The sequence below is a fragment of the Falco cherrug genome, chromosome 1 (assembly GCF_023634085.1).
Source record: "Falco cherrug isolate bFalChe1 chromosome 1, bFalChe1.pri, whole genome shotgun sequence".
Taxonomy (NCBI): Eukaryota; Metazoa; Chordata; class Aves; order Falconiformes; family Falconidae; genus Falco; species Falco cherrug.
In genome coordinates, this window is record NC_073697.1 from 108,864,334 (window position 1) to 108,892,128 (window position 27,795).

The 27,795-nt window shown below is 51.5% G+C and overlaps 2 protein-coding genes across 4 annotated transcripts in view; both read left to right on the forward strand.

Annotated features, from left to right (window-relative positions):
- The first annotated feature begins 144 nt into the window (after window positions 1-144).
- On the forward strand, window positions 145-27,463 carry CPD (carboxypeptidase D). Its single transcript, XM_055718199.1, is given in 22 exon segments — window positions 145-866; window positions 3,302-3,549; window positions 11,416-11,558; window positions 12,271-12,440; window positions 13,027-13,171; window positions 13,173-13,395; window positions 13,809-14,000; window positions 14,925-15,092; window positions 16,264-16,373; window positions 16,808-16,910; window positions 17,406-17,548; window positions 18,114-18,283; window positions 18,834-19,145; window positions 20,246-20,441; window positions 20,706-20,841; window positions 21,641-21,790; window positions 22,208-22,303; window positions 22,397-22,461; window positions 22,620-22,751; window positions 23,144-23,329; window positions 23,642-23,741; window positions 24,397-27,463. Coding segments are annotated over 22 exon segments (4,089 nt in total). The 5' UTR covers window positions 145-192; the 3' UTR covers window positions 24,624-27,463.
- Window positions 27,464-27,615: 152 nt separating this feature from the next.
- Window positions 27,616-27,795, forward strand: part of GOSR1 (golgi SNAP receptor complex member 1) — a 31,582-nt gene continuing 31,402 nt past the window's right edge. For all 3 annotated transcript variants that reach the window (XM_055718209.1, XM_055718225.1, XM_055718219.1), the window contains exon 1: window positions 27,616-27,743. In XM_055718209.1, coding sequence (XP_055574184.1) covers window positions 27,713-27,743 — 31 coding nt within the window. In that variant the 5' untranslated portion in view covers window positions 27,616-27,712. The remainder of the gene's footprint in view (window positions 27,744-27,795) is intronic.

Here is a 27,795-nt window from a genome sequence, read left to right on the forward strand (position 1 = left end):
ACCCCTCTGTGACGCGCCGTTCCCCACCGCCTGTCATTGGCCCCTCGCCGCCTCGCCCTACCGGCACCTCCCCTCTCGGCCGCCGCTGATTGGCGGGCGGCGGCAGGAGCGCCCGCCCGTGGGCGGGGCCAGGCCGCACCGCCTCCCGTTGCCCGGCGGCTGGCGGAGCGGCGAGGCCGGCGGCGCGGGGCCATGGCGAGCGTGGCGCGGGGGCTCGGCCGGGCGCTGCGGCTGCCGCTGCTGTTGCTGTTGCTGTGCGCGCTGCTGCGGGGCCCGGCCCGCGCCGCACACATCAAGAAGGCGGAGGCGGCGGCGCCTGGTGAGGCGTTGCGGTACCTGCACTCGGCCGAGCTGGGCGAGGCGCTGCGGGCGCTGGCGGCCGCGGCCCCCCCGGGCCTGGCGCGGCTCTTCAGCATCGGCGAGTCGGTGGAGGGGCGGCCGCTGTGGGTGCTGCGCCTGACGGCGGGGCTGGGCCCGGAGCGGCCCGGCGAGGAGCCCGGCGGCGCGGCCCTGCCCGGCCGGCCGCAGGTGAAGCTGGTGGGCAACATGCACGGGGACGAGCCGCTGGCGCGGCCGCTGCTGCTGCGCCTGGCCCAGGAGCTGGTGCGGGGCTGGGCCGCCGGCGACGTCCGCATCGGCCGCCTGCTCAATGGCACCGACCTCTACCTGCTGCCCAGCCTCAACCCCGATGGCTTCGAGCGCGCCCGCGAGGGCGACTGCGGCGGCGGCGGCGCGGGGGGCGGCCGGGAGAACAGCCGCGGCCGCGACCTCAACCGCAGCTTCCCCGACCAGTTCGGGGCCGCCGAGCCCGACCTGGAGCCGGTGCCCGAGGTGCGAGCGCTCATCGCCTGGATGCGCCGCAACAGGTGAGTGCGGCCGGCCCCGCTCCCCCCGGGGGGGTCCCCGCTCCCCTCCGGGAGGGGGTCCCCCCCGGCCCCGCTCCCCCCGCTGGGGTCCCCCCCGGCCCCACTCCCGGGGTCTCGCCCTACTCTCCCAGCGCTGCCTGCCAGGGCTGGGGGACAGAAGGAGGAGCCCATTTCCCCACCTGCGTCCCCCCAGCCTGGCTCCTGCGCCACGCTGGCCGTTTTACGGGGGTCGGTCCTGCCCGCCGCGCCGGTGCTGAGCCGTGTGCCCAGCGGGTCCGGGGCTGCGCTTTGGGGTGCACCTGCCACCACCCCCGGTGGGCACAGCCCCGCGTTCCCAGCCCCCTGTGTCCCTTCTCCAGGAGCCTGCGGCTGCAAACTCGTCACTTCGTCTTGAGCTTCTCTGCGGGTGCTGCTGTTGGGGCTGGTGGTGCTTTACCGTGAGCTGTGGGGTGCTTGAAATACTGGGGTGCAGGTGTACAGCTGGCCTGTGCGCAGATACGTTAAGGGAGAGCTGTGTCCCACGGTGCATCCCCCCGTCTTTGTGTTTCATGGAAAATTCCCTGGATTTGGCAGTAATGCCCTGTGCAGCAGTGCTCCCAGAGGCCCTGCTCCTGCGGCCCCTGTGCCCCCTGCCTTCCTTAGCGCTGAGCCCTCAGCACCCGCACTGGGTGCTCGCCTGCCGGGGGGCTGGGTGGCAGGGAGCCACCGGGCCTGGGGTCGGGCCGGTGGCACCCTTGAAGCCCAGCTCCGGGCTGGGCCCCGGGGTGGCCCCGGGAGGTGCGGTGGCCAGGCTGGGTGCTGTCTCGCCATTTGCTGTGTGCTCTTCTTTAGAGAAATGTGGAAAGTCCAAACCGCAAAGGTCAGCGCAACCAGCCGTGGGAAGTTCTGCAGGGAAAGCCAGAATGTGAAGCCTGGTTGGATACGAGCAACACGCTGAAACAGCTGGCAATCCTCTTCCCAAAACCGGGATAAAGGGAGAAGGGATGGCTGATGGCTGTGGTTGCACTGCGAGGCTGTTGGTTAGATCCAACCGACACATGCAATGTTGAGCATTGTATAATGTTTGCTCAGTTTTAGGCAACAAAATTTGCTTGGATAAACTATATGAAAGCTTGGTGGATGGCAGTGCCCACGGGGATTGTTGCTCTAGAGGAATTTAATGAGTGGCACCAGTAATTGCTTGTCCTAAAGATCCTTTAGGACAGCTCTGATGCAGCAGTTTGCACTAAAATCCCTCCAGATTTGGCTCAACTAAAAATTAGTTGCTAGGGAAACTCGTGCACGATCTTAATACCATTTTGAAAATACCTTGGGCTTTTTATTTTTTGTAAGTGGTTGAGTTGGGATTGGCATGTAAGCCAGGGTGAAACAGGAAGAACGCGGAGCTTTGTGAATCCCTCTGCCTGGCAGCACCAGTTAATGCTGGTACAATTGTTAGACTAACATAACCACTGATAGAGAAATGATTGGGTAAACAGAACTGATTAAAAAAAGAGATAGTGGGTGTAATGCAATGCGTGTGTGCTGTTTTAAGCAAGGCAAAGGTATTGGTCACGTTACCTCTGCTCAGAAACTAAGTCCATTTTAGCTGAATGAGAAGGAGAGCTCTTTATTCCTCAGTGCTGTATTGGGTGGAAAGAGGAAGAGCAGAGACAATTACCTTTGGGATTTGTTGAAATGTTTGTGCTGCCTGGGATCAAATTAAAAGTGTGATCTAGGACATACCATGCTTTATTTTCTGACTTGGGATTTTAACAGCTCTGTCACATCCAGATGTTGTTTGTGTGAGTTGGTTCTGTTGTACGTACCAGGTGTTGCTCAAAGCTTGATGAAGAGCTGTGTACATCACTTCATGCACAGGGGCACTGCTTGTCTGTCCCAGAGTTTGAGGGCTCTGTCTTAGGCTGCAGTGACAAACTTGTTTCGTCTCCAGTAATGCCAGATGTCAGTTTGGGGAGTTAATAAACCCGTCCTGAGAGTTGGTTTATTGCAAAAATCTGCTGAATTCCACACCATGCTCCCCCTGGGATGCTGTTCAGGCCCTCTGACAATCCTGCTCACTGTGTTGCAGGCTGCCTTCAGTACAAGGGGATACGTCTCCCAGCACAGTGTACCTTTTAGTCCAACTGTAGCCAGCTTGGTGTTGGACAAGTGTGTATCTGTAACGTAGCCTTGGTGTGGCTGCAGCTCCTCAGGCGTTCTCCCTGTGCAGGGCTGGTGGAGCAGGGTCCAGTCGCTTCCTCTTCCAAAGTGGTGTTACTGGTGGGCAGCTTGTCCAGTGGGTACATTTTGCCTTGATCCCACGTAGAGTTTGGAGTCTTGTTTGGATGGGAAGGCAGCAGAATAACTGGTTGGGCAGCTGTAGCTACCTTCCTGTTGAAATTGTTCCAATATGACTTTTTATTTTTTTTTCTTCTTCTCCTTCCCAACCTCAGGTTTCTGCTCTCTGGCAATCTCCATGGTGGCTCAGTGGTTGCAAGCTATCCCTATGATGACTCTCCCACACATAAGCCCACAGGAGTCTACAGTAAATCAGCTGATGACGAAGTGTTCAAATATTTGGCAAAAGCTTATGCATCGCATCACCCCATAATGAGAACTGGCAAACCCAATTGCCCTGGCGAGGAGGGAGAAACCTTCCAAGATGGCATCACAAATGGTGCCCAGTGGTACGATGTAGAAGGTAAGCTGTGCTGGGGAATGCTTGAGCTCTGCTAGCTTGCCTAAGAGAGTGTTTTACAGAAATAGTTTCTTGCTCCTACTGAGAACTGACATCTGAACCAGTGGTGATTATCACAGAAGAGAGGACGGTGGATGAAGTGATATTTTTAGCTTCAAATGTGTTCTAGCAGCTTGAAATAAAGGGAGGTGGCATCATGGGCGCACCAGTAAGCGTTTGGTGAATCACAGCTTGGGAGATGTTCATAGGGAAGAGATCACAGCAAACTGGAGAGTTCTTCCTGACTGTGTTAGGTGCTGGAGAATTATCCTGCATGTGGGAGGCTTCATTTGCCAAATTAACTGTCGTTAGGTCTCTAGATGGTTACTACATTTTGATTTAGGAAAGAGGAAACTACTGTTAAAGGTATTAAACCAATGCTGGTATTTTGTGAGGTTTTTTTAACCTCCAAACTTGTAAATTTGCAAATGATTATAGAACAGCCTCCTGTAAAACGATGTAAAACCTTAAATGTGGGTTTGAGCTAACCTAGCTGTTCTCGCTGGAAGTGGGGTAGGTAGCTGTTCTATGAACTGCTCTGCTGTTAGACCTGTGCAGAAGGTGACAACCTGCACATCTTGTTCTTGTCCACCAGTGCAGTGGGATCTGGAAGGGATCTGAAATTTGGTCTGCTGGGGCTTCTAGGTGAGCTCCTGATCTCTCCGTTAGGCAGCTGCACTGATCTGAGTATAAGTCATTTACCCCCTGGTGCTGCCACTCTGCTTGCGTGGAGGTGGCTGGCCTGGCTCAGCTGCGCAGTGGGCTGCTCTCTGTGTGTCAGTTTTGCTGAAGATGGGATTTAAACAATAATTTATGGGATGAGATGCTCTCATGGAAAAGGCTCCATGGGCTGGTGGGAAGAGAAATCTTGGCCGTGTCATTAGAAAAACTTCTGCCATGGCCGTGCCCCCTCAGCGGATGTTGTACAATCATGGCCTCGCCAGATGATGCAGAAGCTTCTGCGGTGAGGACACAAAAAACCCCTTGCATAAATGATCCAAAGAAGTTGCATTGCTTTGTGCCCAGACTGCTGGGCTTTCCCTCGTGCTAGGGCAGAGGGGTGATGGCAGGAGTGCTGAGCGTGCAGTGACATCAAATGTTGTTTATCCTTCAGAGCTTACAGCTCAGCAAATTCTGGTAAGATGCCGTCTTTCCAAAATACGGGCTTCAGAGCAGAGTCCTGTGTTAACCTTGCATCCGCCTCTCCTGGGAGGGAGGAAGGGGGATCTGTTATTGGACCTGAATGTATCCCCTCTGTGCTGGAAGAGGAAGTCTTGATGTCAGTGGTGGCTGAATCATTGCCTAGGATTTCCCTGGTCAAATAAGATGTTTGGCTCAGATAAGATGCAGTTTTATTTCTTTGTCTAGCAGCTGTCTCCTTCCCTCCACCCTGTTGAGCACACCGGCCCTGGTGTTTGCTGGCTCAGGGTTTGCTCTGCTGCTGTGAAACGTCCAGCAGGAGGAAGGTTTGTGTAATCTGGTGAATTTGTTTATGAGGGAACAGGATATCCTGGATGATCTGCGCTGCCTTGTTCTGGTGACGGTCTTTATCGGCAAACATCTCAGTCAGGAGGTTTGTTAGCTGCTGCTCTAAGGTTTCTTCTGCCCTTGTAATGAGGTGAGGTGGGTGTGCTCTGAAGGGAGGGTGGTTCCAGAGCTTGAGGCATGTGTCCCCTGCCCCCAGCAAGCAGGATTTTTCACTGTGGGGTTAACTTCTTCATCCTCCCGCTGGGGTGCAAGAAGCCCGGCTTGTGCTGTGGCACTGGTGCCCCAGCCTTTCAGGCTGCCTTTGCCTTGCCAGTGAGCAGAGCAGAGGTTCCCCTGCTTCCCTTTCACAGGAGATGGTGAGGTGTGAACTGGAGACCACTTTGCTCTGTGCTGTCACTGCTGTGATTTATATTACACCCAATAGCATCCAGCCTTTGCAGAAATAAGCCCTTTCGCTCTGCCAGGCCACCATCTCGGGCTCAGTGCTGATGGCTGTAGGCAGTTCACGGGCAGAGGTTGTAGGGAGGGTGCGACAATGCTAACTCGTAGGACGATGCTAACTCGTAGGATGGAGCATTGCTGAGCAGACAGGAGCCGCTGGGCACCTGGGTGATCTCTCCCCTAAGCAGTAACTCACGCCTGGCTGCTGTTGCAGGTGCGCCCGTGGAGGGTGATGGCAGCCCTTGGAGCACTGCCCGAGCAGCCTGCGTAAAGCGTAACCCATGAGAGCGGAGATCCGGCGGGGGGGGACAGGACGGGGACGTGGGTGAGCTGAGCGATGCTGCAGAGGCCAGGACACATGTAATTTGATGTTGTGTGAATTTACTGTCTCCCTTTGGGGTTTTAGGTTTTAACATTTATTTTTAGTAGTGGATGAAGAGCAGGCAAAGGGGAGTTAGTTGTACGCAGTGTGACAGAAGTGGCAAAACTACCACGGTGGCTGTATTAAGTCATCTGACTCGCTCAGCTCTATGCCAGGGACTGCTGAGGCTTGTACTCCGACCAGGAGGCCTTTCCCAGTGATTGCAGAATTTAAATGTGCAGTAAAATGAGGCTGGGGAAATCCCAGTACCCCGTGGGAGCTCCCTGGGCCAGGCTGAGCTCTGGAGACAACCAGAGCACGCGGTTCTGTGGACGGTGCAGGGCATGCGGGTCAGGTTGTGCCAGGAGAGACTGTAGGCTCCACGTGAACCTAAGCCAGGAAAAGCAAATAAATGAGAACATAATGTCTCAACAGGTGGAAATTTTCCTGCCACATTTTATCATGTGAAATCAAACATGCTGGAAAGCAAACTGCCACAGGATTCATTGTCCCAGAGTTACCAGTTCAGGTTTATGTTGGTGCCAGACCCCATTAACTTTCATTAGAGTTTGCAAACAACCTCTTACGTGTGTCAAACTGAGATGGCAAGTACAAACCGTTGGAGTAATTGTTAAGGTCAAGTGTGCACAGAGAAAGATGGCTCGCCGCCAGACAGCTGAATTTGGCTTCTGCATTCCAGCTGCTATAGATAAGCACGTCTGTGACTGGGACGGTTTTTAGAGGCTATCTGTCCTACACGCTCTGGCTATTCCTTCCTTTTTAACCGTTGGGGGTTTTAACTACCAAGTGGCTGGTCCAGATTAGGAAAATCCATGCAAGTCTGAGCTAGTATATGGTCCAGGTGATGCTTGGAAAGCTGTTAAGAAACCGCTTAAGCCTTCTTATCTGTGGGATGGATATGCTTGCCTTTATTTTGTAAAGAGCCCAGCTGAGAAACTGAATTGAGTGTAACGTTCAGTAGGATGCTTTGTGGGCAGCCTTGGAAGGTCTTGTTGTTATTTGCAGTCCCCTACTAAAAGCGATTTTCCTTGCTAGTTTGACTCTCTGATGCCCAAGCGTTTGAGGCCTTTCTGGTATCGACCAGAAGGCACTTCTCAGGTTGAAAAGTGGATTTAGGTTATGTGTGTGCTTACTGGGTTGTTTTGACTGTGGTTACTAGCCACACTGAGCTTCTGAACAGCTTCTAGTGGCATCAAACACGGAGCAGCTGAGCGCTGAGAACAGTGGGTGCTTGTGGCATCGCTCTGGTGGCCTCTGTTTCCTGGGCATGGCAGGAGTTGCACAGTGTGAGCTCTGGTAGAAGTTTTCAGCCATGTTTTCCTGAGATAAACACAAATTAGTTGCCCTTATGTGTTTGTAAGTGTTTTCATAAAATTCTTATTGCAATTTTTTGCTTTCTTCTCAAGAAAAGCATTGGCCTGGCGGTTCGGGGGTCTGTGATGCCTCTTCTCACATCTAATGTGAACTGCAGGGCGGTGCTCAGCTCTCGGGAAGAATGCCCTCCTCTTGGAGAGAGCCCGGGGCTGTGCTGCTCGGGGCTGTGTAATGCAGCTGCTGGAGTTGAAGGCTCAAACCTCACCTCCTCTGAGTTCTAATGATTGCAGACTAATGGACCAAAACATTCCCTGCCTGTTTGGTGCTCACCCAATCTCGTGCTACAAGACAAGCAGTTCTGTCCATGGAGTGACTTGTGCCACATATTTAATCATGTCTCTAGCTTGCTTTGTGCCATCTGCTCTCTCTGCAGAGCAGACACAACTGTTTCTCTGCTTTAACTTACCTGCAGGCTCTTATCTCCTAATGTCTGCTGCAGCAAGAGCTGGAATTAGAGAGGTTTCTGCATAGTGCAGTTTGAAAATAGAGTCCTTCCTGGCTGGCCTGGAAAGCTTCTCCTGGCACGTGTTGTATTTATGGTATCTGGATCCCAAGGCTTGACTCTGGAAAGCTGCATTCTGCTGCTCGCCTGCCTGGTTTGAGCTTGGCAGGGAGCAGAGGCACGCTTGTCAGCGTGAACTCTGCAGCACTTGTGCCGCAAGAGGTCTGGAATCCTTGCCTGAAGTGCAGTCCTGATGCTCAAGGAGTGGGACAGAGCAGGAGAGAGGTTTGTTCTGAGCATTTTTGTGACCTACGGCCAGCCAGGGACTGACTTGCTGCAATTGTAAGCAGCTCAGTTTTGCTTTGCTCTCCTCACTGGTAGTATGATGCCTGATTGGGAGGCTCCAGCTTTATGCAGTGTGGGCTAAAAGACACCCTATGATTAAAAAATGCTTGATTTATTCCGGCATTTATCTCAGATATTACTTAAACAGGTAGGTAGAGTAGAAGCACTGTAGTCTGACAGCCCTCTGCCTTGGGCATGCTTTTTCCACTCTGTGGCTTGAATGTAGTGCTCTGCTGATGGTGGGATCTGTACAGGTCTCTCTCTACACCTCCGGATCTTCTGTGTATCCAGGAGATGCTGTGCAGATGGTATATGGAAAAATACGTAATTCCATATGCTGCAAAAATAACTGTCCTGCTCTGCAGCGGGGCTGTGTGAAGGCCAAATATGTGCAACGGATACAATCCAAATTCTCAAGCATGCAGTGGACTACTTTCTCAAAGAGACAGTTTTACTGAAATTGATGTAGCAAGCTCTAATTTAGTCCGTTGCTGCTCTATTATGGGTGAGCATCTGTCCTAAATTTGCTTGAATGGCAGATGAAGCACTAAATATGCTTCATAATGGCTCTGGTTTACGTATGGATGTTTTCAAATGCATTAGCGTCCTGCTATGAACAGATGGTTATAGGCTGGCAAATTGTTTCACTCTGCGTGGTGTTTACTGGCGAGAGAGCAGCCCGCTGTGGGTTACTTTTCTAAGCCTGGTAACAGGAGCTGAATAGAACTGGGTATGTATCAGATTTGCAGGCCTTGTTCCTCTAATGTCTTGAGCTGAGTTGGAGAGTTTTAAAATCTTCAAACACTTTTTGGCCGCTTTTGCTGGACAGAGAAGTCGCTTTCCTGGTTTGATTTCAGCCCATGAACAAGCTGCAATGCTCTCCTGGCTGCAAGTGACATTTGATTTGTTACAGTAAAAGCTTTGTGTTCTCTTAGCAGCAGGCTCCCAGAAGAAATGAGAGGAACTGGGACATCTTTGTTGTGGTACCATCCTGCACATCTTCCCAGGGGTCTTGTTCTTCTAAATCCTACCTTATGCTGTCGGCCCATCCCTGCTTTACCCAAGTGCAGTGGGGCTATTGAATTCAGAGCAGCGGTCCCTGACCTTCTGGGACAGTGAATGCTTACAGCCATCATGGTTATTATAAGTCTTCTCTGCTTGGTAAAGTGCTGCTGTTAGCTTTTCCTGCCTGTGCGTTAACACAGCCTCTGCAAATGCCAGGTAGTGCATTTGCATCGTGGTATTGATTCTTTCTGGCTGGTTAATTGGCCAGCACCTCGGAGGGTCCCTTGCTTGCAAAGGAGCTTGTGAATGATTAGGAAACTGCTCGGATAAAGCAAGTGAGGTTTATTAGCATAGCACTAATGTAGCACTTTGGTGGGCAAAGCAAAGGATGGCAGTACAAAGTATGTATTCCTTACAGGCTTGCCTGCTGGGGTCACGCAGGCTGGTGCCGTGACACGTGCCATAGGCTGTCTCCTGCTTTCCTTCCTCCTGAAGTTTCCATCTGCCTCCTGTGGAGCAAATGTGTAGCTGTTCCGTCACAGGTGGGCTTCTGAGAGCCACTTTGGCTTCCTCAACTCATGCAGAAGAGACCCATTGCCTGGGCCCCCGTGTCCAGCTGGTGCCGGTGGGAGTTGTTTGGTCGGTGTGCAGAGGTCTCTGGGCTGAGTGGTCGCAGGCACTGCTGTGTGGGTTGGGATGGAGCCGTCTAGGAAGTGGTGGCCAAGGCCTGGATTGTAACTGAGGGAGGCTGTGTAACCCACAGGATATCGACAGTGTGCACTTAAAACTTAGTGTGGCATGTTTTCCATACTGACACAACTGCTGGATTTGGTGGTGGTGGTAACGATCCTCTCATGTGGCCATGACATCTGGCTACAGTCATGTGACGGGATTTGGCAGGGTGACTCTGAAACCTGTTTTGCAGACTTGTGGTGGCTTTGGAATGTCCTTTTTACTATTGAAAGCTCCCGTGTATGTTTAGAGGGCTGAACATTTGCAGTTTTCAAGCAGCATGCTGAGGTCCGAGCTTCAGATCATGAGTATTGATATCTGTAGACCTCCAGTCCTACAGGATGGAGGATTGGTACAGGTACAGGATGTAATGGTACAGGATTCATTCTTGTTTGAGAAACAGGTTTGCTTGCTGAGGGTTGAACGTGAACTTCAGCAAACGGGATCAGGACATTTGCTGGAACAAGGTGACCCTTTTGATTCGTAGCAGTGCCTGTGGCTTCTCTGAAGGGCAAGAGTAGCAAGATAAGCTTAATGCTGGGAAACAGCTCTGCATTCCTGCTTTCTGGTGCTCACGGAGATTTGGCTGGTTTAACGCTAAGCTAGCATGCTGTCCCTAGGTGCTGCAACATCCTTCAACTGATTGAGACTGCTGCCTTAAGGAGGAGATGTGGGAGGAGGCTGGATACTTGGCTGCAGGTCTCAGGGAAAAGAAGTTTCCCAGTTGGAGTTTCTTAGGTGGACAAGTCTGCGTCCTGGTCTCCTTTTGTGGGACCTGGCTGCTGCGGGGTCGCAGGAGTTGTTGGCAGTGCGGGAGGCATCACTGCCCTCCCAAGTCAAGAGGAGAGTTTTCTGAAGGTGACTTGCTGCAGTTCACTGCGTGCTGTCACTGTGTCAGACCTTATCAGGGTTTGTGCTAGGGCTGCTCTAAATATCAAATAAATGGAGACCTTCAGATAAGGAATTGGAGGAAAAGAGCAGCTGAGGAGGCAGAGAAGGAGAAATTTTGCTATCATCTCATCTAGAGTTTTGCTAAGAGGTTTTTGGGAGAACAGCTGTGTGGTCATTGAAACGGACTTCGGCATGCCGATTTGATCTGCCGCCTCCTGGGCTGATGGTCTGGTGTGCTCCTTTGTATCAGAGACCTGCAGCTCACTTTGGGTGCAGCAACATCTCTTGCAGGAAGACCCCCCAGATCCAAAGGTAGCTTGGAATGCACAGCGAGGGACTCGGCAGCAGTCATACACCAACTGCGGTATGCCTGCCTTGGCGTATTGGATTTGTAATGTCTGGAAGATGTCTTTGCAGTAAAATGAACCTGTATGAATTTCCAAGAGCTGATTGAGCGGTGAGACCAAAGGGACTGTCATCTTCAAACTGTCTGTGGCTGATGTGAATGGCCCGGCGTGCTGGTTACTGGGAGAGACGGCTCAGTCTTCCCCAGTACAGGCTGTCACGGTGATCTGCTCTGACTTTTCTCCTTGGCTCATTCACTCTGGAACTAGGGCAGCATCGTGATGAGATGCCGGCGGGGGGGGCTGAAGGACAAGGCAAAATGTGTATCCCATGGCAGGATGTCTGTGCATTGCTCCTGGGACATGTCTCTGCCTTGTTTTCTCAGGTGGGATGCAGGATTACAACTATGTGTGGGCCAACTGCTTTGAGATCACATTGGAGCTGTCCTGCTGCAAATATCCGCCGACCTCCGAGCTTCAGCAGGAGTGGGAAAACAACCGGGACTCTCTCCTTGCTTTCATTGAGAAGGTAGTGTGGGCTGGGCTGGGGCACAGGGGCAGCAGCTGTGAAACCTGTGTGTCCACGGTGGGCTGAGCGCACTGTGCTTGGTTGCTCCTGTGGTTTTGTTTGCTGCGTGTGGTAACACGGCGCTGCAGTTGCTGTGCAGAGGTTGGTGGTTACAAAGCTGCTGTGTCTCTCTGTGGTATTGCCACTGTTCCCACATCCTCCACGATAGCAGAGAGGGGCCTCGTGGGGTGCAGTTTTAGAGAGGTCGATCAGTGCGGTTCTTGTTATGTAATGCAGAGTACCTGTATGGCCTCAGTGCCATGAATATTCAGTGATGTTCAGAAGCACCAACATTGCTGAGACCTTGGCTTGTAGAGTCCTCTGCCAGGATCTCTCCAGATGCCCATCTATGAGTTGAGCATGTGATATTTTAGGCTGGAAAAGGAGGCAGTTGCATTTTGTCCCTCAGTATGCCTTGTAACCTTGCCATCTTGGAATTGTCGTGTGCCCATGTCAATGAATTAGAGGATTTGTTAGGGGGAATCAATTCTTAGATCTTGCTGCCTTCCCAGTATGTGCTGGAATTCCCATCCTTGCCGTCTGGCTAAGCACGGTCTGAATCCCAGGCCTGCTCTGCTGTGTCTAGGGAAGGGCCGGCAAGTACTGCTGGCTGAGGATGCGCTTCCCCTGGTGTTGCCTGTCTTCAGCCAGGCTCTTGTATTGTTTTCCTCAGGTCCACATCGGTGTGAAAGGCTTTGTCAGGGATGCAGTCACCAGAGCTGGCCTGGAGAACGCGACCATTGTTGTTGCCGGTATTGCCCATAACATCACGGCGGGCAAATTTGGCGATTACCACCGACTGCTTGTGCCTGGGACCTACAATGTGACCGCGGTTGTAATGGGGTAATGTCTCTGTGGCAGTTTGCCTCTACACTGCCAGCTGCTCATGTTCCTTCACTTGACTTCTGCCCCCAAAGCATCTTGTGTATTTAAGGGGCTTGGCTGGAAGCTGCAGCAGTAAAGAACTCCAGCTTAGAGCTGCAGCTGTGTTTGTTCACCCCATGCCCCACTGCAGTGTGGTGCTGTTGGATGCACAGCATTTCTGTCACTTTTAATTGCTTGTAGCAACTTGTGTCTTACTTTCTGGGCAGAGGGAGAAAGCGGAGTAGGATCATCCCAGTAAGAGTTGGTGTTGTCTTGGGTCTGGGTGTGAACATGTAGCTTGCCCCAAGGCTTAGCCCTGTGGTTTGCCTGGGGCTTCTTCCCCGGTGAGCCCATAAACAGGAGCTGCTGTGGCACAGCAAGGACCGCCACATAGTTGAGGCTGGTGGGATGAATCCTGTGAGCTTGTTTGCAGGTGAATTTCTCACGTAATCATTAACATCACAGTGAGTTCAGGCTGGGAGGAGTAGGCTGCAGTGGTGGGAAGGCTGCAGGGCTCTGTTCTGCAGAGCCTCTGTGCTGAAATGAGCTGGGGTTTTTTTTCCAGTTACATGCCAGTGACCAGAGAGAACATTGAAGTGAAGGAGGGAGCTGCGACAGAGATTGATTTCTCCTTGCAGCCAACTGTAATGCCACCAGCTCTTAACATCACACAGTTCACAGCGACGCCTGCTCCCGGCCCTACCGTCACCCCCCACCCCTGCGCAGGCAGAGGCCCCAAGCCCAACCTCTCTCCATCAACCCATCCAACCTGTGGACTTTCGCCACCATCACTTCTCAGACATGGAGATCTTCCTGCGGCGGCACGCCAATGAGTACCCCAACATAACCCGACTCTACTCTGTGGGCAAGTCAGTGGAGCTGCGGGAGCTCTACGTAATGGAGATCTCGGACAACCCTGGCACCCATGAACCAGGTAAATGGAAAATCCTTTTCAGTGAGGCACAAACGCAAGTAAGTGGCGGACCCTTTGTGTTGGGAAGCTGTGAGCAGAGCAGAAAGGAGTGTAGACCTGGCACATGTCTGAAGAAAGGCTGAGCTGCCCCTTGAAGTATCCTTTCTAAAGCAACCAGGTGCAGTGAGTGGCACTAGCGTGTGGCTGGGGACATCTACACTGGTCATGGAGCTCTGGGGACAGAAGGACCAAGGGGTTTCCCTGAAACAATGTTTGTCCTTTTTGGTGTTGTGGGAGCAGAAGGGTAAATTTTAGGCAAATGTCCTCCGGCCCTGCAGAAAGGCTGGTGAGAGCAATGCTCAGGGTGGCGGGATGTCTCCAAGCTTTAATGTCATGATTATAATTGTCTGTTTGGTGTGGCCATGTGTCTGCAGGGGAGCCAGAGTTCAAGTACATCGGTAACATGCATGGGAATGAAGTTGTGGGGCGAGAGCTTTTGCTGAACCTCATTGAGTACCTCTGCAAGAACTTTGGCATAGATCCTGAAGTGACTGATTTGGTCCAGAGCACACGGATTCACATCATGCCATCTATGAACCCTGATGGCTACGAGAAGTCCCAGGAAGGTATTGCTGATTCTGCTGAAATATCTATGGGGTTTTAGCTCTGAGAATGAGCCTTTGGGTTCGTGGTACCTGTGAGAAATCTGGAAACCTTGCTGCAGCAGAGGTGCCTTCTGGACAGGTCAGCTGAGAAGGGACTCGGTGTGTGCTGTGGGATGAGTGGGAGGACCTCGCACTGCAGAATGTGCGTGGCTGACTGATGCTTGAAGGTGTTGGAGAGAGCTCTTACACTTCAGCAGTGCTGTATGCTGCCCCTCTTTGGGTCCCCTTATGGTTTGTGGCTATCCCAAGGCTTATTTTTTAAAAAAGGCATTCCTTTGACACAGCTCATGCTTGCTGTGCTTTGGTCCATGCTTTTAGTAACATGTGATGTGGGAGCCAGGCTGTCTGCAGAGCACTTGTCCAAGGATAATACAGACTTTTATCGTGATGTTGAAATTGGCAAAAACTTCCGTTGGGGAAGTCCTTAAAACTGCGTGGTTCTTGCAGACTGGCAGAACAAAGTCTGTCCAGAATGATTTTCTGGGAGCAGAGCTCTGCTTGAATTTAACAAAGAACTTGTCCGTCTGGTTTGGGAAGGTGAGCTCTGAGGTTTCTGTGGTCCTGACATCCGGCTGTTTGGATTGTTCATAGTTCGCTGCCTTTCTGCTTGCTGTGGTCTGACTGGCCCGGGGAGCCTGTGCGAACACCCACTGGAAGGGCTCTGGGACCCCCGGGACGCCCCTGTGCAGAGCAGACCTCCCGCTGAAGGGGAGTGTGGCTGTCCCCTCGCCCTGGGGTGTAGGAAACCCCCGCGCTGCTGTGCTCTCTGCTGTCCTCCCTTGATGGATAGTTGTAAGCTCTGTAGTAAGAGGGTGCTTAGTAAATCCCCTCACTTCAGTGGAAACTTGCATAGTGTGCAAGCTTGAGCTTGTGTTTAATTTTCAGGAGACAGAGGAGGTACCATTGGCAGAAACAACAGCAACAACTACGACCTGAACCGGAACTTTCCAGATCAGTTCTTCCATGTGGCAGACCCACCGCAGCCAGAAACTCTTGCTGTCATGACCTGGTTGAAGACTTACCCGTTTGTGCTCTCAGCAAACCTGCACGGAGGTATGGCAGCCCAGCCGAGCTCCTTCCTCTGCACTGAGGTTCGGGGGATGGGCGCTGGCAGGGGTATCTCCACGGTGTTGTAGGTGTGAACCGAGCAGCTCTCGCAGAGAGCTCTCTGCCCCGTCCTCGCTGGGAAGCAGCAGCAGCTGGGTTCCTGCAACAGGGGGAGGGCCGTTTGCAAAGGACACACGCAAAGAGTAAATCAACCCTTTTTTGTGCTGCTGGAAGATGGATAAGAAGCTGGAAATGGGAGTGAAAACCATGTCCCCAGGCATGTTTGTAGGGAGCTGAAGAGGCTGCTGGGAGGGTCCCAGGCACTTCTCTGAAGTGGGGAGTAGCTAACCTGCTGCCTGCTGCAAGGTGGGGATGGACTTTCTTGTCGGTGGTTGCTCAGCAGCTGGGTCTGGGAATGTGATATAGTGCTGCGGCTGTTACAGGCTTCACAGTATTCATAAAGTGAAGGGAACAAGCTGTAATCCTGAGGGCTCCCTGCCGTGAGTCGCATCGTGGAACTATGAAATTTGCTGTAATTTAATTATCTTTTGGGCATGATCTAAATTAACTCTCTGTATTACAGCTCATTCCCTAGACAGTTTGTCTGCTGGCTTGTAGCTGGGGTAACTTGCAGGTGCTTTCTGCTAGCCTGCTCGCTTTTGTAGCGCAGGAGTACTGTGTGTGGGGAGGAGGGGGCTGGCAGCTCTGCAGCCACGGCGGTGTCTGGGGTTCCGCGGTGCCATTAATACAACTTGCTTAGGGAAAGCTACAAAAAGCCAAAGACGTTATCATCTGTCAGTGCTTGCAGTAAACTCCGGAAGGCTGGAAAACTACAGCAGTTGGGCCAAGAGCACCATGCGTGTTCTAGGAAACTCCTCCCCTTGCTTGTTCTCCTCTGTGAAAGTGATTATTATGAGGTTGTGCTCATCCCTCCTGCATGGAAGAACCGAACCTTTGTGTCATGGCTTGGGTTCACCTTCCCAGCCGGGTGTGGTTTTATCTCTTCCTGTGCTTTTTTGTGTCTCTTCTGTCCACTGAGCTTTAATGCTTTGTTTAATGCCAAGTCTTGAGAAACAGGAGACTTGGCACTTACTGGAGCGAAAGAGAAATTTCCCCTATTAGGCTGAGGGCTCATATGGAAAGCCTGAGTGTGAGTCAAAGCTTGTTTCCCCTGCAGGTTCTCTAGTGGTTAATTACCCCTTTGATGATGATGAGCAAGGGATAGCCATATACAGTAAATCTCCAGACGATGCTGTGTTTCAGCAGCTGGCGCTTTCCTACTCCAAGGTAAAACTCTTCACAGGAACATGGGCACATCGTGCTGGGTTAACTCCTGATGCTGTTGGGAACCTCCTGAGCAGCTGGTAGGGGAGGGTGTGGGTACGGTGGGTGCCTGGCGTTACTGTTTGGTGCTGTGGGACGCTCTGGTTCCATGAGTGGATGGATGTCCAGCATGTTCTGTCTGTGGGCCCTGGAGGAGGAGGAGGAGCGCTCTGTGTGGGCATGGGGGCCAGTGCACTGAAGGGCGGTGGAAAATGCTGTACATGGGCTGGAGGAGAGCAAGGGTGTCTGGGTTGGGGTGCAGTTTGTGCTGCAGCCATGCAAACACACGTCTACATGAACCTCTGTGTTTGGTAACCCCAGGTGTGTGACTAATGTTAGACGGTGCCGGTGGCTGTGGAGTACAGACTCAGCTTCACATGTTGTGTCTTGTTTTGCAGGAAAACACAAAGATGTATCAGGGAAGCCCTTGTAAGGATATGTACCCCACGGAGTACTTCCCGCATGGCATCACTAATGGGGCTCAGTGGTACAACGTTCCAGGTAAAGTAGACTTTAAATCTCTTACAACTTTTGCCTCCAGGTTAATGCATGTGCAGCTTAGAGTTTAGTCTGATCAGTCGCAAACTCTGTGTTGGTCAGCCCAGATTACTGGGACTCAGGTTTCTTTTATAACCTCTTAAATAATGTACTCGGATAAAGTTATTCCTGGGGGAAGGAATTTACAGTGTAGCTTTTCTGGCTATTAGCAAAATAGTTTCATAAAATTTTACAGCACGATATTAGCATGGAAGGTATTTACAAGAAGGATGGTTATTTGTCTGCTATTCTGGCATCCCTTTGAAGCTTGAATCTCTTGCCCTGTGTAAAAGCTCCCCCCGCCCCCACCCCCCAACTATAAAAGGTGTGCTGTAGTTTGTACTTCATCTTTCTCTGCTGTTTGGTGTTTTTGGGGGTTTATTTATTTATTTATTTTGAATTGTGTTACAGTTGCTTTCAGGAGACTTTGTCAAAACTGTTTTTACATTCCTGTTGTAGGTGGGATGCAAGACTGGAATTACTTACATACAAACTGCTTTGAAGTGACCATTGAGTTGGGCTGTGTGAAATACCCAAAAGCAGAGGAGCTGCCAAAATACTGGGAGCAGAATCGCCGATCTCTCCTCCAGTTCATGAAACAGGTGAGACACTTTGACCTGAAGCAGTTGTGTGAGCTGCCTCCGGGGTTTGCATTAGACATGCCTGGATGAACAGGCTAAGCTGCAGGCTGAAGTGAGTGCTGCTTGCTGGCCAGACAGGGTACCTCTTCCATGGAAATCATCCCCAACAGAACGTGTCTCCACTCCTCCTCTCCCCTCTTTCTCAACGTACAAAAATCTGTATGGGAATAGGAGCCAGGTGATGCAGATGTGGGCTTTTTATTTACCACTACCTTGGTTTTCCCTAGGCTAGAGTGGCCATTAGGTGCTGTTCCCATCTGAGTCAGGGCTGGTGGTAGCGCTGCGCACCTGGGGCACGTAAACAAAGGTGTGGAGCAGAGTGCTGTGGTGGCACCCTGAGCCAAACAATTGCTCATTCTACTCATCAGGTGATCTTTGTCCACACCGGCTGCTGGCGAGTGTAACCTGAACCGTTTTGGAACATGGTGCTCCTCTGGGAATGCTGAACCTCCTGGGCTGGGAGCTGGTGGGATGTGGGAGGCAGAGTGAGGGCTGGCACTCAGCAGGGCTCTGTGTCTGTGCACAGGTTCACCGCGGTGTCTGGGGGTTTGTGCTGGATGCTATGGATGGAAGGGGCATTCTCAACGCCACCATCAGTGTGGCCAACATCGACCACCCGGTGACCACCTACAAAGATGGAGACTACTGGCGCCTCCTGGTCCCGGGGACGTACAAAATCACAGCATCTGCCCGAGGGTGAGCAAGCTGGGGCACAAGGAGCAAACAGCTGCATGACTGACTTCCCCGTCAGGAGCAGTGCCATCATTGTAGGCACGCCTGTGTCTCCTGCCCTCTGGCCTGTGCAGGGGTAGCAGTGTGGTGCTATCCTGATGTCAAAGTGCAATCCAGATCTTGCTTGTTTGGAGGTGGTGTGGAGGAGGAATTGATAACTTAGTTATCTTTAGGGGAAATTCTCTTGCAAGCAGCTGTCCACAGAAATGACTTCATCACTTCAACTGCTGCCAAAACCTGTGTTAAAGCAGCCTGACTTGTTGTCCTGCCAGCCTGCCACATAACCCTGCAACACCTGAGCCAAAAGCAGCTCAGTGCCATGTTAGGCCTTGAGCTGCTCCCTGTCCTCCTGCCATTCCCATGTCCCTTTGAAGTGTTCTTGCTCTTTGTATGCTTCTCACTTCTGGCAGGGGAGCAGTAGCGGTCCCATGTGAGTGCCTAGTCAGGAAGGGGGTTGGCTTGTGTGAGGTCTCAAATGCCTGACATTTCTTTGTGCCTTCTCTTCCCTGGGCAGGTATGATCCAGTCACTAAGACAGTGGAAGTTGGCAGCAAAGGTGGGGTGCAGGTCAACTTCACTCTTTCCCGGACAGACATCAAAGTGGAGGAGGGGAAAGTTCCGGTTTTGAACACCCCAGACACCAGTGACCCCAACGAGAAGGAGTTTGAGACCCTGATCAAAGATCTGTCTGCTGAGAATGGCCTGGAGCGCCTCCTGCTTACTTCATCAAGGGATGTCTCTCCTTACCGATACCGTCCTTACAAGGACCTCTCTGAGTTCCTCCGAGGCCTCTATCTGAACTTCCCACACATCATAAATCTCACCAGGTCAAAACTCAAAGCAGCAGTGCTCAGCTTCCCCCTGAGTAGCAGCCTGTGGTAGGGAAGTAGTGAAATGATGAGCCATGAATGCAGTGCAAAGATGGGGAGCTCGTCCCTCCCCTTCCCTGTGGTCCCCGGGTTCAAAGGAGCCACATGGGGAAGGGCATGGTGGCTGTGGGCACTCGCAGATGCATCCATGTGCTTTTTTCATGAGACATCATTTTATTGAATTAAACCTGGGGTGCTGTCAGTTCCCCAGGGGTGCCTGGGACTGGTGGTATTCCCAGCATTGATATCCCAGGCTTCTGCAAATACCTCTGTTTCATGCATTCTATTTCCTCCGTTCTCCAAATCCTTTCTGACATCCACCATGTGAAAGAGTCCCCAGCAAAAATAATCAAAATTTGACTCACAAATCTCAGACAGCCTTTTCAGATTGTCTGCCTTCAGATTTAATTCAGTGGTGCATGACGTGTTTGAGTTGGCTTGCCCTGAGCCAAGGTCCCTGCCCTCCTGCAGGAGACCAGCTGCTGCAGTCCTCTGCTTTTCTTTGTGACCTGTAGCGCTTACCCTCTGTCAGCTTTAGAAAGCACAAACCTCTTTGTCCCAGGACCTCATTTGCTTGTTGTTACCAGGCACAACATGCTCATGTGCTGTCCCCACTGGTGCCAAGGCCACTTTTCTGATCTGTAGCCTCTATTGTCCTTCCAGTTGCATCAGCCCCGATTGTGTTCCCTGCTTTGCTTGCATTCACTTGGCTGACTTAATGGCATGACTGTAGCAACAACTTCTGCATCATAAATTAGTTTGATGTCCAGATGTATGCTGCTCTGAAGGGGGGAAAAAAACCCAAAAAAACCAACACCTGCACCTGGATACATTCTTACACAGCTACTTGTGTTCAGACTGGTGTTCATAGTGATTTGTGTTCAGTGCTGCTGCAAATCTGCTCATGTGATGTGATTGTTTTATTTGTCACTTGCCTTTGCAGCCTCCTCATGGAGGTTGGCAGCAGTTCCTTTCCACACTGGGATTTCTCCATAAGGCCAGGCTAGGGCCGCAGCTCTGTTCCTGAGCTGACACTCTGGTTTCTCATCTCTTGGCAGTTTGGGTCAGAGTGTCGAGTTCCGTCAGATCTGGTCCCTTGAAATCTCCAACAAGCCCAACCAGTCTGAGCCTGAGGAGCCAAAGATCCGCTTTGTTGCTGGTATTCATGGAAACGCTCCCGTTGGTACAGAGCTGCTGCTGGCACTGGCAGAATTTCTTTGCATGAGCTACAAGAAGAATGCTGCTGTGACAAAGGTGAGGAGCCAATGCAAGGGACCATCTTGAAGCTTTCCAGCTGTATCCTGAGAGAGAAGACGGCGCTGACTGGGAGAGACTTGTCTTGTTAACACTGACTTGTGGCTTGCAGTGATCCTGTATATAATGGAAGGTGCTGAGGGCCACGGGGCGAGTGGGAACCTCTGACGGCAGTTCCTAGGATGAAGTCCAGGCAAATGAGATGTACAGAGAATGAACCCTACTAATTGCACTTTATGTACTGTTTCTCCTCCTTTTGCTCAGCTGATTGACCGAACACGGATTGTGATTGTGCCTTCCCTGAATCCAGATGGACGTGAGATAGCGCAGGAGAGAGGCTGCACATCGAAGATAGGCCAGACTAATGCTCACGGCAGAGACCTGGACACAGATTTCACAAGTAAAGCAAATTAAAGCCAAGTGGTGTGTAGTGTCCCTGTAGAAATGCAGGCTGCTGTAGAAGTCTTCTGTTAGCTGCTCTGGGGTTGGGTGTAGTCATTTGGTTACAAGGTCTACCTGTAAAAAGAGCAGCACTCCTGTCCTGGAGCTCAGGCAGCACACTGGGAAGCTTTCAAAGCTTGGATCCCCCTTAGAGATGGTAATTTGCAGTCTCTTGTTTGCAAGGAAAAGACTAAGCAAAGTTCTTTAGGAATAGTCCCGAGGTTTGACAACACCTAGTGTATTTTTTCCTGTTAATTCATTTCTTTCAACCCCCGATTTCTCAAAAATGCTCTTTGTTCATGCTCCCCAGAAGCAGTCTCCTTTTTTTTCCCTGCTTTTCTGGTTTCTGTGTAACTGCCTGCTGTATCCCTAGCACTGTTACCAGTGCTGTGCCCACCCTTCCTGGTGACGAAGTGTTCTCTCTGGCTGGCTTTGGCTGGGATCATCCCAAATGCTTCCTTAAGAAAATGTCAGTTTGGTGATGTTGAGGAGAGCAAACACATGAAATACCTACTGCGTCACAAAAGGAAATAGTGACATGTCACGTTTGTTTAACTTTGCAGATTAATTCCCCCTCCATGGGTAGAGTGAACTAGATGCTTTGCTTTATCTGTCAGGTGCATCTGCTCAGGTCTAACAAATAACTTCTAATACATGCAGCAGACAATTTCAGACATAAACAAATGTACTGTTGGCCTCTCAAACAGCAGAGGAAACCGTTGTCAATTCCCTTTTCTATTTGTTGTTCTGATTTACAGGCAATTACTCTCGGTACTCAGGGACACGAGAGCCTGAGACCAGAGCCATTGTAGAGAACTTGATACTGAAGCGGGATTTCAGTCTCTCTGTTGCGCTGGATGGAGGATCTCTGCTGGTCACTTACCCGTATGATAAGCCAGGGCAGACAGGTATGACTAACTCCTCCAGAGCCTTGCCTGCACAGTTACCCTTGGGCTGTCTCCGCAGAAGTTCATGTGACTGCATGGTGGAAGAGCTTTTTGCGCTGGTGGTGTTCTGTAGCATCCTTCTGTCTTCAGCTCTTGGACTGTGGAGTTGACAGTCTAAGTAAAGCTATAAAACCTCACAGGATTCAGCTAGGGATCAGAATATTTACCACTTCTGTTCCTACAACAGTACTTCAATCTTTCTTTTGCCAAAGCTGGTATAAAGTCTGCTTTTGATACCATCCCTCAGTGTTAGAGGAAATCTGGAATGGCCCTGAAACAATGTGTCGCTATTTAATACAGGATCACAGGGTCAGAGTGGGAATCTGCCCTCCAGTGAATAGGAGTTGCACTCTCAAAGTCTCACTTTTCTCTTTGTAGTGGAGAACAAAGAAACACTGAAGCATTTGGCATCTTTGTATGCAAACAACCATCCACTGATGCATTTGGGCCAGCCAGGCTGTCCAAATAAGTCAGGTATGTTTGGCTGAATCTTTTAACCCCCTGTCAGCTTGTGCTGGACTCTGCTAGGAGCAGATCTGTCTGAGAGCTGTGTTCTCGCTCTTGCAGATGAGAATATTCCTGGCGGTGTGATCCGTGGCTCTGAATGGCACAGTCACTTGGGAAGTATGAAGGTACTCTATCATGGCACAAGGCTTTCCATCTCTGCTAAACAAGCATTAAAAAACGTATTTGTTCTGATGTCTGCGCAAAACTTCCCTGCCACCAGCTGCACTTTGCAAAGCTTTTTAAATGCCGCCTCTTGTTGTAACTGTCGTTTTGGTTTTTGCAGGATTTCAGCGTTATGTTTGGTCATTGTCCTGAGATCACTGTTTATACAGGCTGCTGTTACTTCCCGAGCGCGGGACAGCTTCCTGGCCTGTGGACAGACCACAGGAAATCTCTCCTTAGCATGCTCGTGGAGGTGAGCCGCAGTCTGTGGGAGGAAATTCTGGCAAGGAATGAAGGTGGTGGGCCCGGGGGGGGAGGTGGGGAGGAAGAAAACAGTATGGAGAGTCTTTGTGTTTATGTTGATGCTGTGTAATTACAGACAGTCATAATTTAGGCTGTGTGAGGAATAGATTGAACAGAGGCAGCAAGTGACCAGGAAATGTGTTGCTATGAGAGTTAAACATCTGTGCTGCGTTGCCTCCCTGTGGGCTGAGCAGTCCTTGCAGTATTGTGTGCTTCTGCTTATTAGGGTGTCAGGGATGGAGAATGGGCTGCATCTTGAGGGGAAGATTAGATTCTACTTCAGTTACAAATGTGCCATATGCTCCGATCTGAACATGGCGTGTTTCAAATGCTTTATTTTAGGTTCATAAGGGAGTCCATGGGTTTGTCCAAGACAAGAGTGGCAAGCCAATTTCTAAAGCTACCATCGTTCTTAATGAAGGTTTGAGGCTCTATACTAAAGAAGGCGGCTATTTCCATGTGCTTTTGGCTCCAGGTTTGCATAACATCAACGCGATGGCCGACGGGTACCAGCAGAAACATGTCAAGGTACATGAATGCCTGTACTGGGGATGTTTCCCCCACTCCCTGTCATATAAAGGCATCCCTGTTTGGGCTCTGCAGAACTGGTTGTGTTTAGCCGCTGGTTGTGCACCCAGGGTAGCTGTTTTCTGCCTTGGTATAGGATGGAGAAGAATTTCCCAGCACAGCAGGGTTGTTTTGGGCAGCAGCTTTCCTTTTCATTGCACTTGTCTTTGCTGGCCAGGTCAGGACCAGGTGGATGCCAAGTATCTCTTTTGTCTGGACACCTAACAGAGGTGCAAGCTTTGAGACAGTCTGAGCTCTCGTGTCTTTCTGCAGGTCTTTGTACGTCATGATGCACCCAGCTCTGTGTTTATTGTATTTGACACCGAAAACAGGATATTTGGTCTGCCAAGGGAGCTGGTTGTAACTGTTGCAGGTAAAGTGACACCTCTGATCAAAGCTTTGAGCTTTGCTTTTTCTACCAGTTCATGCTGACAATGACCCTTCACTGAACTGGAAGCCTGCAGACTTAAGCCATCTCCTGCTTTCCCTTCTGAATGCATGCTTGTCCTTGCAAACTGGTCCAGCAACCCTTTGATCTGGTGATGCTGGGCTAGAAGATGGGAGGGACGGAGGAGGTGGAGTGTGTTGCAGGGTTCTGAAGGGTCTGGAATGGACTTTGAGATACCTGGAATGGGGAGAGCCTGTTTATGTGTAGAGCTGGGAGCTATATCTTGCTTCTTCCCCAGGTTTGGAGTGCTTTGGTACCAGGTAAACATTAAGATAATTTTTTTTTTTTTGGATGTTGAGGTGGCAGCTGCTGCGGAGGCTAGAGTTTATACCCAGTGGTCTGCAGGGGAGCTCACTGATGCTATCCTAGATTGTGAGCACAGAAAGTAAAGCTAGTGCAGTTCTGCTCTGGGAGCAGCTGTCTTGCATGGCATGTCTTCTGTGGTCTAGGAGGGAGGAGAAGGGTCACAGTGAAGTGAGGAAAGTGGTGGTGACTGTAGAAGGGAAGACGGAGTGTGGCAAGCCTAGGGACCTCTAGGGTGGGGAACGTGGCATTAACTTTAATGCCTTCTCTCTGGCAGGTGCAAGTATGTCTGCTCTGGTCCTCACCGCCTGTATCATTTGGTGTGTCTGCTCAATTAAGTCCAACAGACACAAGGATGGCTTCCACCGCCTCCGGCAACACCACGATGATTATGAGGACGAAATCCGCATGATGTCCACTGGTTCCAAGAAGTCCCTCCTGAGCCACGAATTTCAGGACGAAACAGACACTGAAGAAGAAACATTGTACTCTAGCAAACACTGACACCTCCTGGGCAGGAAAGGAGGTTCCCATGGACCAGACCCGGTGGTGGGGGGCAATCCCTGGGGTTCAGTTTTGAAACATTAGCTTGCAGGATGTGTCCTCCAGAGGTGTGGGTGGCAACTTCCCCCTACTATTTGCTCTGTCCCTATGGCCATGCAAATCAGTGGGTGTTGGAGGCTGCTTCCAGGCTAAGGGCACGGCTTGTTACGTTTTTGGGTCATGATCTGGAGGTTCATGTGATGTTGTTTGAAAGGCAACTTAACAGGGTGGCCAGCAGAGTTCTTAGCACTTCCCCAGCATCTCAACACAGCGAGCAGATGGTGGGGAAGTGCCCCAAGACCGGCATGGAGTTGTAGTTACAGCACTCCAGAGCAGTTTCTCTACCTGTTTGGATTTCATGTTTTCCATTCTATACTTGGGGGAAGCCAGATCCTTCACTTGACTCCGCGTTCTGCAGAGCAGGCCTTGGAGAAAGACCAAAAAAGCCCCCCAAAAGCCCTTTGTTCTCAGTTGCTCACTTGGAGCTTTTCCCCACCATGAGATGCTGTGGCCTGCTGTGTTCTGCAGTGGTTGTGGAGCACCTCAAATGTGTTGCTAGTTCCAGGTGGTGACTTGGCATCTTGAAAGCCGGGGGAGATTACATCCATTCTTGATATGAGCTGGAGAAAGGAGCAAATGTCAGAGCTTCAGTGAACTCTGACGAGTTCAGTTGCTTGCCAGCTCTGCGATACTGCTGTTCCTGACTTCTGGGGAAGGAAGAAACTTTATCCCCGTCACCCCTCGTTGCTTTTTGTTTGTGTAATAGACTTGGCCTTTGGGGTCTCGTGTTAGCATTACAACAGCACAGTGTCTGAAAGAGCAACTGAAGGTTGTTTACAGCAAATGGATAAACTGGTTGTGGTGGGTACTGTAGAAAAGCAATCAGCTACTGCCTCCACCTGATCAGTTTTGCTCAAATCCACCACTGCTCAGGAGGAAACGGTGAAATCTGACCACTGCTTTCTATTTGAGCATTACTGGAGCAGCAGGGAGAGGTCATGGGAGTATCCATGGCTCAGCTTCAATCTTAAATTTTGAAGGAAAGCTGCACCATTTGCCACTGGCCACCTAAATATCATTTAGTGATCAGAGCACTTTGGAAACACCCTCTTATCAAGCTCTGGTGATGGTGGGCATCGAATTAGCCTGCTGGCTTGGCTCTTTTCTGCTGCTACAGTGTCTCTGATGTAGCAAGAGCTCCACTGGCTTGTGTGTCTGCGGTTGTGTCTGCTGCTGTGGGGGCCTGGGTGCAAGGTGTGAGGAAGGGCTTGAACAGCTGTGCGGAAGGAGGAGGGAAAAGCAGCCGAATTCTGTTTTATAGCACTTGGCAGGAAGTTGGAAAGGGGAACCACAGCATGCATCCCCAAGACACATGGGGTTTGTGGGGAATAGCAACAATGTCCAGGAGGGAAGAATGGATGAAACGTTTGATTTCCAAAGCCTTTATGCATCTCTGACATTCCTGTGTTTTCTGGGCAGAAGGCTGGGGTTAGAATAGGCACTTACTTTCTTGCTGCTCATTTTCTTCTTTTGATTCTTGCCCCACTGACCTGAGCACTGATTCATGGGTGCAGAAGCTTGGTGCAGCAACGTCTTAGGCATGTAGTTTGCCCCAAGCTGATCTGTTCTCCAGCAGCCTTGGGAGGCTCACTAGTGAAACTTGCACCTGGTGCCTATGGGAGGGTGTTTGCACCAAATGTATGATGGGGTCTGTTCTGCAGGGCTCTGACCTGGTCTCCTCTGGGAGAACAGTGCGGTGGGTTCCCTGTTGAAGGCTGTTGGGCCTTGTCACCTGAGCTGTTCCCCACCTCTGCATGTGGTAGATGCCCTTCCAGAACCACGTGCCTGGGGCCGTGCTGCCATGCTCATAGTCTCGGCTGGTTTTGTGCAGCCACCTGGAGGGACAAAGATAACCCTTAGACAGCAGTATACCTTCTTCCCTGTTCCACGGGGAATTCTGTTGCAAGAAATGTGGTAAGATCTGGCTGGGGAGGTGTGCTGGGAACAGGGAGGTGAGGCTGAGCATTCCCCATGCTCTTGTCCCACATTGCTGTCATGTGAAAGAGCTGCTTTTGTTGCCTCTTCTGCAGGAGCCATGAACATCTCTGCCGACTCCTAGTGCTAAGCAGGGTGATGGGATTTGGTCCTGGGCTGTGACCTGTTGCCATGTGTGATGGGCTGCAGCACACCAGCTCACAGCAGTGTTAACCCTGCCTGATCTCTGCCTGCTTTTGAGGGCTTTAGCAGGGTTTTATATTAACATTGAGTTTGCAAATGGCTCTTAGGGCTCAGTTTGGGCTTTTTGTGCTCTGGCAGCCCACTGAGCTGGCCTTGCTTTGTCCCACTAGCAATAAGTCTCCATAGGAACTGGCCCTTTCCCCGAGAGTGCGTTTTGCGCGTCGCTTGGCGTAGGTGCGTATTTGAGATGTTCTGTGAAGGTGGGAGACTTTTCTAGGCAGCAGGACCAGGTGGGAGGCCTGGCGTTCGCTCCCTGCTTGCAGCCAGGGCAGAGCGCTGGGCTGTTGGGCACCATTTTGGGGAGGCCCCTCACCCTCCGTCCGCCCACAGGAGGGCCCAGGTCCCTTCTGCCGAGGAGCTGGTCCCCCACTGGTCCCTGGAGCCTGTTGGTCCATGCACTGTGCCTTCAAATGTACATTTTTAAAAGGGATTTGAATCGCCTTTTCCTGGAAGCGGGATGGGGCGGCGTGAGGCAAGGCCTGGCTCTGCCCAGAGCCGGGCCCTCTGTTTTTTACCTGTATTACTGAGATCCAATAATCTGTATAAAACTATTTTGATGTCCACCTGGGTTGGCTGGTTCTTCCTGCGACGGGTAGGGGGGGTTGGGGCTGTAAGGAGGGCGCTGGGCCCGGGGTCAGCGCGGCCCCCCGCGGTGCGAGGCGCTGCACAGGGGGCAGATTCCCGCCGCTGGGGGGCGCTGTGGCGGGAGGTTCACCCGTCCCGGCGGGCGCCGCGCTTCCAGGCAGACGCTCTGGCCCGCCCCTCTCGGCGGTGCGGTCTCGCTGGGCCGCGGCTGACGTTGGACAACAAAGATGGCGGCCGGGAGCAGCAACTACTGGGAAGGCGAGTGGGGCCTGGGGGTGGCGGGGACGGGGCGGCTGAGCGCCGCGGGGCT